Genomic DNA, 8,445 nt, shown 5'->3' with positions numbered 1-8,445 from the left:
CAAGCTCAGCTATTTTTATAGTTAAAACTTCCACTGTAATCATTGTAGAAGAAACTGAAATTTGCCTAATTTTTAATACCTTTTTAAGAATAGAATAGAATAGAATAGAATAGAATAGAATAGAATAGAATAGAATAGAATAGAATAGAATAGAATAGAATAGAATTTTATTGGCCAAGTGTGATTGGACACACAAGGAATTTGTCTTCGTTCATATGTTCTCAGTGTACATAAAAGAAAAGATACCTTCATCAAGGTACAATACTTAATGATAGTCATAGCCTACAAATAAGCAATAAGCCAGAAAGCCCCCTCCCCAAGTAAAAACTCTGAAGCAGGCATCTTTCAAAGTTCTTTTACTAGGAGGTAAACTGGCACATCTGGGAAAATCCGAATCTGAGACATCCGGGTATTCCCTCAGTAAATCAAAACTCCAAAACCAACCCCTAACTTCTCTGCCGATCACATGCTCCAATCGCCAACCGTCCCATCTCGAGACATCACTCTGACCACTCATTCTCCAGCTGCAGGACCAGCCTGATCTTTACTGAGAGGAAGAATGTTATTGTGTCTAATGGGCCCCTCTACTAACTCCCCCTCCCCCCTCCTACTTTCCCACACACAAGAAAGTGGCAACAAGGAAGCTTCAGGCCTAGTATGGCTTCCAAAGCTGACACAGGAAACAATCAATATCAGTATAAATCGTAAGGATACAAGCAATGGTGGGATTCAGCCAGTTCGCACCACTTCAGGAGAACCGGTTGTTAACTTTCTGAGCAATTTGGTGAACTGGTTGTTGGAAGAAATCATTAGGGCAGAGAACCGGTTGTTAAATTTTTTGAATCCCACCACTGGATACAAGCAACAAAGTTACAGTCATAAGTGGAAGGAGATGGATGATTGGAACAATGAGAAGATTAATAGTAGTAATGAGAGACTTTTGTAAGCTATGGATTATCTTTAGCCATAATAGTTGGCTGTCCTTTTGTATGCAAGAAGTTATATTTCTTTAATACCTGACAGTAAGAATTTAGGATATCATTAGAGATGTTTTGGGTAAAAACAGAACAAAAACTAATGGGATGACCATGATTATGACAATGTAATTTAAATATTGAAGTCATTTTTTTTCTTAAAATTCCTACAGTACAGTGTATTCATGTTTTCCCCATAAAATTTCATAAAAGAAGGAAGGAAAGAAATTGAAAATGTTATGTCAGGGGAGTAGGTGTTTTATTGTTTATATTCCATTTATTAAAGTAAGAGTGCAAATATCTGGGGTCATAATTGGTTTCACCAACTTTTGGAGAGTTCTAAGGTAGAAAAATGTTACGCGCACTCAGAAATAATAAGAGGATTCCCATGACTTCCAATAGCTTCATTCTGGATCAGTTCTAGTTCCTGAGTGGTCTTCAATGATTTTTTTCTTTCAGTGAACCAGTCATGGAATTACATTCCTTCTTTCTTGCCTCTCATTAATTGTTTTTTAGTATTCAGATCAGGCCTTAGTAGAATGACAAAGCATTTGGGGAAAAATATGCAGCCTAGTAATCCTACACTAGATGACAATATGGAAAAGATCTCCACAGCTACCATGTATTTTCCCTTGGTGCTCAGATAGGTTGGGAAAAAGGACAACCAGACAGTGCAAAAACACAACAGGCTGAAGAAGATGAACTTGGTCTCATTAAAACTGTCTGGTAAATGCCGACCTTGAAAAGCCACATTGAAACCAACAATGGCAAGGAAAAGCAGGTATAGCAAGACACAGTAAAACATGACTGTAGAGCCTTCGTTGCATCCCAGGATGATTTCATCTGCCACTAAGTTCATATCAGCATCTGGGTATGGGGGTGAGATTGCAAGCCATATGGTACAAACAACAACTTGAATGAGGGAGCAGGAAACAACAATGTTATTATCTAACTGTTTGCCCAGCCATCTCTTCATCTTGGATCCTGGAACTGAAGCCATGAAAGCTAAAATGACAATGATGGTTTTGGCTAATACACAAGAAATAGCTACCGAGAAGACAATCCCAAAAGCAGTTTGTCGCAAAAGGCAGGTCACCTTTTCAGGTTTTCCAATGAATAACAAGCTGCAAAGGAATGAGAGCACAAGGGAGACAAGAAGAAGGTAGGTGATGTTCCGATTGTTGGCCTTGACTATGGGAGTGTCCTGGTATTTGATGAAGATCCCAAGCACCACAGTGGCAATGCAAGCAAAGATGAGTGCAGTAGTGGCCAAAGTTGTTCCTAATAGGTCTTCATAAGACAGGAAAACTACCTGTTTTGGGAGGCATGAATCATGGTTGTTGTTTGGATATTGTCCTTCTGGGCATGGCAAACAATCATCCATGTCTGTGGAAACAAATGAAATGTAGCAGAAGCAATAGCAATAGCATTTAGACTTATATATCACCCGATAGTACTTTACAGTTCTAAAGTAACAGAGTCAGTATATTGCCCCCAACAATTTGGGTCCTCATGTTACTGACTTCAGAATGATGGAAGGCTGAGTGAACTTTCAGCCAGTCAGAATCAAACTCCTGGCTTTGGGCAGAGTTCACCTGCAATACTGAATTCTAACAACTACATTATCACAGCTCAAAATATAGCAAAATGGGCCCCAGTTAATGCTTCAAATAGAGCCGTTGTGAGAGTTATAGAGCTATTATCTACGCTAGAGGCACTGATAAACCATTTGATAATGGTTTGATAAACCAAATTTTAAGATGCCAGTTTTTCATCTCAGATTGAATGTATGGCTGTCAGCCATGTTCAAAATGGCAGACAGGAACAGATTCTGGAGGTGAGGAGAGTTTCTAGGAGAAATTCATTTCACAGGTTTTTGAAATAGTTTGTTTAAACCTGGAAAAGAGTCCACAATTTCATTGCTTATTTACAGTGTAGTGGGTAGCTTGACGAACCTAAACATTGGGGCAACACAAGCCTTTAATATAAATCAATGGTAGTCAACCTGGTCCCTACCACCCACTAGTGGGCGGTAGGGGTTTTGTCCGATACTGAAGCACTTTCCTTTTTTAAAAAATTTATTTGACTTTTTTTAAAAAAATCATAGCATTATACTTTAAATTTAAAAATACTATTTGTATCACCCGCGTATTAGTTTAGTTCACGTTACGTAAGTGAAACTAAATGGCGCTATAGTGGACTGCAAACAAAAGAGCCTCATCCCAGAATAGCTCGCGCATCTCCCCCCACACCACCCAGCTGTAACAGACAAGAAGAGCTGGTAGCCGGCGCCCCCCCCAAACCCAATCCACGATGTGCGAGAGGTATGCACAGACGATGATACACGGCACATTACTGTGGAACCGGTGGGCGGTTAGAAAATTTTACTACTAACAGAGATACAAAAGTGGGTGGTAAGTATAAAAAGGTTGACTACCCCGATATAAATTTATGCAAATTAGAATATATATATATATATACTGTATACTTCACGAATCAAGAAGAGGGCCATGAAAATATTGACAGATCCCTCACATCCAGGACATAAACTGTTTCAACTCCTACCCTCAAAACGATGCTATAGAGCACTGCACACCAGAACAACTAGACACAAGAACAGTTTTTTGCCGAAGGCCATCACTCTGCTAAACAAATAATTCCCTCAACACTGTCAGACTATTTACTAAATCTGCACTACTATTAATCTTCTCATCGTTCCCATCACCAATCTCTTTCCACTTATGACTATACGACTGTAACTTTTTTGCTGGCAATCCTTATGATTTATATTGATATATTGACTATCAATTGTGTTGTAAATGTTGTACCTTGATGAACGTATCTTTTCTTTTATGTATAGTGAGAGCATATGCACCAAGACAAATTCCTTGTGTGTCCAATCACACTTGGCCAATAAAACTGAGCTGCGGTGTGGCTCAGGCTGTAAGAAGCCTGTTATTAAACACAGCTGCTTGCAATTAATGCAGGCTCGAGTCCCACCAGGCCCAAGGTTGACTCAGCCTTCCATCCTTTATAAGGTAGGTAAAATGAGGACCCAGATTGTTGGGGGGTCAATAAGTTGACTTTGTATATAAATATACAAATAGGATGAGACTATTGCCATACACAATGTAAGCCGCCCTGAGTTTTCGGAGAAAGGTGGGATATAAATATAAATAATAAAAAAATTCTATTCTATTCTATTCTATTCTATTCTATTCTATTCTATTCTATTCTATTCTATTCTATTCTATATGCTTGTGATTAGACATAGCCAACAAAGTTTTTGATTAAATAGAATAAGCAGATCTGGTCTTTAATGAGAAAGGTAGAGCAGAACTACAAATATAATGCTGGTCTTAAGAGAAGTCAACAGTTTTTCATGAACAGGCCCCTTGAGTTGCCATGTGCAAATAGGTGGCAATATAAATTTTCTAAAAATAAGAAAGAAAGAAAGAAAGAAAGAAAGAAAGAAAGAAAGAAAGAAAGAAAGAAAGAAAGAAACGGTTTCTCTTGTAGAGTTGAGGTTAACAGTTTTCAGAATCTGTTCTATCCTTTTGGGTTTTAGTAATTGGCTGGAGGTATTAAGGCTGAGATGACAAGGTTTATCTTCTGCTGAAGTTAATTGGGATGAGTGGGTAAAGTACTTTCCTACATTTCACTCATCCCAAACGTTTTTGTAAAATATCCTATAATACAACACATATAGTAGTACATAACATCCTGAAATTATTCCAGATAGGTTTTAGTAGGTTAGCATTTATAAACTGAAGGAACATTACCTTTCTGATTTGTCACCTTCCCTTCTGGACATGAAAAACAGTCATAGCAGCAAAATGGCTTTCCTTCTATTTTGACCTTACTTGAACCAGAATGACAATAGTCATTACACAGGGATTGGGGTCTTTTCTGAATGAAGGAGATGAAAAATAAAGGAATCAGTCTGGTAGCTCTGCCATGCCATGGGGCATTCCTTTTATTAAACCATAGATACATATTTTCTATATTTATTGTTTGAGAATGAGATATTGTCAAATGATTATTATGCTTATCACTGCCTACATGGTGTGTAAGTGTCATGGCATTTATAGTATTCATCTTGGATCTGGTGAATGATACACACTAAGCAATGAGCAGCAAACAGGTTCAATTTACCTCAGATATTGGTCAGTTATCTGAGATAATTCCCTCATTCTATTACTATCAAAGTCAGCTTCTCAACATCAGCATGGAAGTATTTTGCTATTGTCCTCCAAGTTATTATTTTTTTCACAACCCAGCCTATGTTCTGGAGCTTTTACTTAGGCAATTCTTCCAGTTCTCAATAAGAATCACATACTACTTTTTAGAGCAATTTAATTCAAAACATGATTTCAGTATCTTAATATGGTAATTGATGTTACAGTTGGAAGAGTAGAACATCACTTTCAATATTCAGAATGTGGTTCAAAATTGTCTTCAACACTAAGCAAAATACTGTATCCATCCATTTAAATTTTCTAGTACAAAAAAATGGAATCCTTTAGAATGTCAATCATTTTGAGAAATATCTGAGTGGCATATTATTCAGAATGTTATCAAGATACTGTCATATAATTGTATACTAAACTATATCGCACATCAAATTCAAAGAAGCAGCAAAATATCAGAATAGATAAAGTCAATTTTTTAAAACAGTATCTATTCAAAAATATAGGTTACCTATACAAAATATGTACCTGGATAAATCTTGTGGGCCATACAACAGAGTCCTCATGAATCGTGAGAGTTTTGGAGGTAGAAAGGTTTGGGTCTACCCATCCAACTTTGACTTTTGCAAATGTGTTATTTTCATATGTGACCCAGTTAAAAATGTCAAATCCAGAAATTAAATGTCCTTTGTCATCAAAAGAAATATTTTCTCCAGCACTGTTTCTAAAGAAAGTATTTCTTATAAACTTGTGGAGCTAAATTGAGGAGAAGATAGAGAAGAAACAAGGCCATGGAAAACATTCTAACACAATTAACAAATAACAACAACAATAATAATAACAATAATAACAACAACAACATATAATATATAACATATAATATAACATATAATATAATATAATATCATAATATAATATCATAATATCATAATATCATAATATATCATATCATATCATATCATATCATATCATATAATGTATAATAATATATAATAATATAATAATAATAATAACAACAAGGCTGTGCCCACCACCGCCACCAGAGGAGCCGCCAACGCTGCCCGCTGCCCGTTGCCACCACCGGAGCTGGAGCTGCCGCTACTAAAGCCGCTGCACCCGCCGCAGCTGCCCACTGCAGCCACCGGAGCCGAAGCCGAAGCCACTGCTGCATCGCCACTGCCCACAACTGCTACCAGATCCTCCGCTGCCACCCACCGCCAGAAAAGCGAGGAGTGGACGAAGCGGCCATCACCAACAAGGAAGCCACCGTCCAGATCCCCCTGAGGCTGACCACAAGCAGCACTGAGGGAGGAGAGGACGGAGACAATTCAACTCAAAAGTTCACTGCTAGACTGGGTGAGTCACCAAGAAAGCAAAACAACCCATCCGCATCCCCAAATTCCATCCTCCCACCATTTTCCCATCTCCATCTCCATCTTCATCTTCCATCTCCATCTCCCATCTCCAACCCCCACCACTTCCACTGAAAAAGAAAGAAAGAAAGACTTTGCCATCTCCATAGATATTTTTAAAACTTAAGAACTACCGCCATTAACCCCACCACTCTCCAAGGAAGAGATAAAGAGAGAGATTGAGAGAGAAAAAGAAATAGAGAAATAGAGATATTAATATTAGTCAAATTAATTATAAAATACAAATAGATCATTAATCATGCCAAGAAGAAATTACACCCAAAAATACAAATACCACCACAAATAATGCCCAAAATGAATCAAAAATATGCCATAAATGTAATAATTCAATAATAAAAGGTGAAGAAATTAAGAAATGCAAACTATGCACGAACTATGCCCACCTTTCCTGCTTAAAAATAAACAAAACAATAGATAACATACTACAATCTGATACTGCATTTATTCATCTTTGTTCATCTTGTTTTCCAAAATTAGAAGACCTAAATTGCAAATCTAATAATACACAAACCTTGGATACAACTAATAAATCGTAACAAAATATCATTGACTACATACAAGCAAACCTAGAAAAAACTATCATTGACTCCATACAACAAAATATCAAAGAATACATTCAAGCAAACTTAGAAAAAACTATCATTGACTCCATTCAAACAATCTTAGAAAAAAGATTATTAACAGCTTTAGAACCATGTATCACAAATCTTGAAAGAAAAACTTTTACATTACAAAAAAACCCAGAAATATTACTGATCAAACTCTTTTCTCAAATCAACAAACGTTGCCTTTTACAGAAAATAAACCTCTAACATCTACCAACCATCCAAACAATGTAGCAATACTAGTAAAAGATACCATTGAAAGAGAAAAAAGCATCCAAATGCTATATTATTTCGACTAGATAATACAAATGAACCAGATATTGATAAAATACGTAACATCATTTCAAACTGTAATTTATCCACCTTCCTTCCTAGTGAAATAACCGAAGTCTCCAGAGATGGACCTGAATTCAAAAATAGTAATGGCTCAGTGGCGCCTAAATTCTGTAGAGTCATCTGCAAAAGTGAGACCAGCAAATGAAATTTCATTCATACTATAAACACAATTGCCAAAACCAACCTCAGCCTAAACAAACTTAGAGCTAGACCTGACCTATCATTCTTGCAACGTATTAGATCCCATGAACTATGTACAGAACTCAAACGAGGCAAGAAGAAGGCGAAACCAACCTTTACATTGACTACCGTGTTGACTGCATAAAAAGAAAAAAACTTATAATCAAATAGTCATCACCCAACCACACTTCAATCAAAGCATCCAACCACACTTCAATCAAAGCATCCAACCATCCATCAATCAAGGCATCCAACCATCCATCAATCAAGGCATCCAACCATTCATCAATCAAGGCATCCAACCATTCATCAATCAAGGCATTCATCCATCCGACAATCAAAGCATCCATCCATCCAACTCACTAAACTACAAAACATCCATCGTACAAAACCCTCAACCAACCAACAATCATCCATCAAACCTCCCAACCAACCTCCAACCACTCGTACAAAACCTACAATCATCCAATGATCAACCATCCATTGCTCAATCATCCATCCTCCAACCACCCGTTATACATAACCCTCAACCAAATATCATTCAAAACTAGGTACACACACCCCTTACCTCTTCAACACCAAACACTGCAGATCTTAAATGCAAATGAATAAATGCAAGAAGCATTGTAAACAAATTACCTGAATTTATCCTCTTGTTAAACAATGGTTCATTTGATATTATATTTGTTTGTGAAACATGGCTGAACTCATCCCTCCCTGATTCCAT

General features: G+C 37.1%; 1 protein-coding gene across 1 annotated transcript; it reads right to left on the bottom strand.

The window, feature by feature from the left end:
• Nucleotides 1–1,449: 1,449 nt before the first annotated feature.
• LOC131197947 (vomeronasal type-2 receptor 26-like) lies at nucleotides 1,450–8,044 on the bottom strand. Its single transcript, XM_058182453.1, has 4 exons — nucleotides 7,974–8,044; nucleotides 6,196–6,466; nucleotides 4,757–4,883; nucleotides 1,450–2,360 (listed from the first exon to the last, which is right to left on the bottom strand). The coding sequence occupies exons 1-4, from the start codon at nucleotides 8,042–8,044 to the stop codon at nucleotides 1,450–1,452; spliced, it is 1,380 nt and encodes a 459-aa protein (XP_058038436.1).
• Nucleotides 8,045–8,445: the final 401 nt, after the last annotated feature.

Source organism: Ahaetulla prasina, chromosome 4, assembly GCF_028640845.1.
Source record: "Ahaetulla prasina isolate Xishuangbanna chromosome 4, ASM2864084v1, whole genome shotgun sequence".
Lineage (NCBI taxonomy): Eukaryota > Metazoa > Chordata > Lepidosauria > Squamata > Colubridae > Ahaetulla > Ahaetulla prasina.
This window is presented reverse-complemented; position numbering and strand designations above follow the sequence as displayed.

What these genes read in the sequence shown, in the direction of transcription:
- LOC131197947 (XM_058182453.1), bottom strand. Translation starts at nt 8,044, where the DNA reads ATGAATGCCTTGATTGATGAATGGTTGGATGCCTTGATTGATGAATGG. An exon ending in GATGCCTTGATTGATGGATG is followed by an intron (nt 6,467 to 7,973) that starts GTTGGATGCCTT and finishes CTCCTCCCTCAG; the next exon opens with TGCTGCTTGTGGTCAGCCTC. An exon ending in GAAGGTGACAAATCAGAAAG is followed by an intron (nt 2,361 to 4,756) that starts GTAATGTTCCTT and finishes TTGTTTCCACAG; the next exon opens with ACATGGATGATTGTTTGCCA.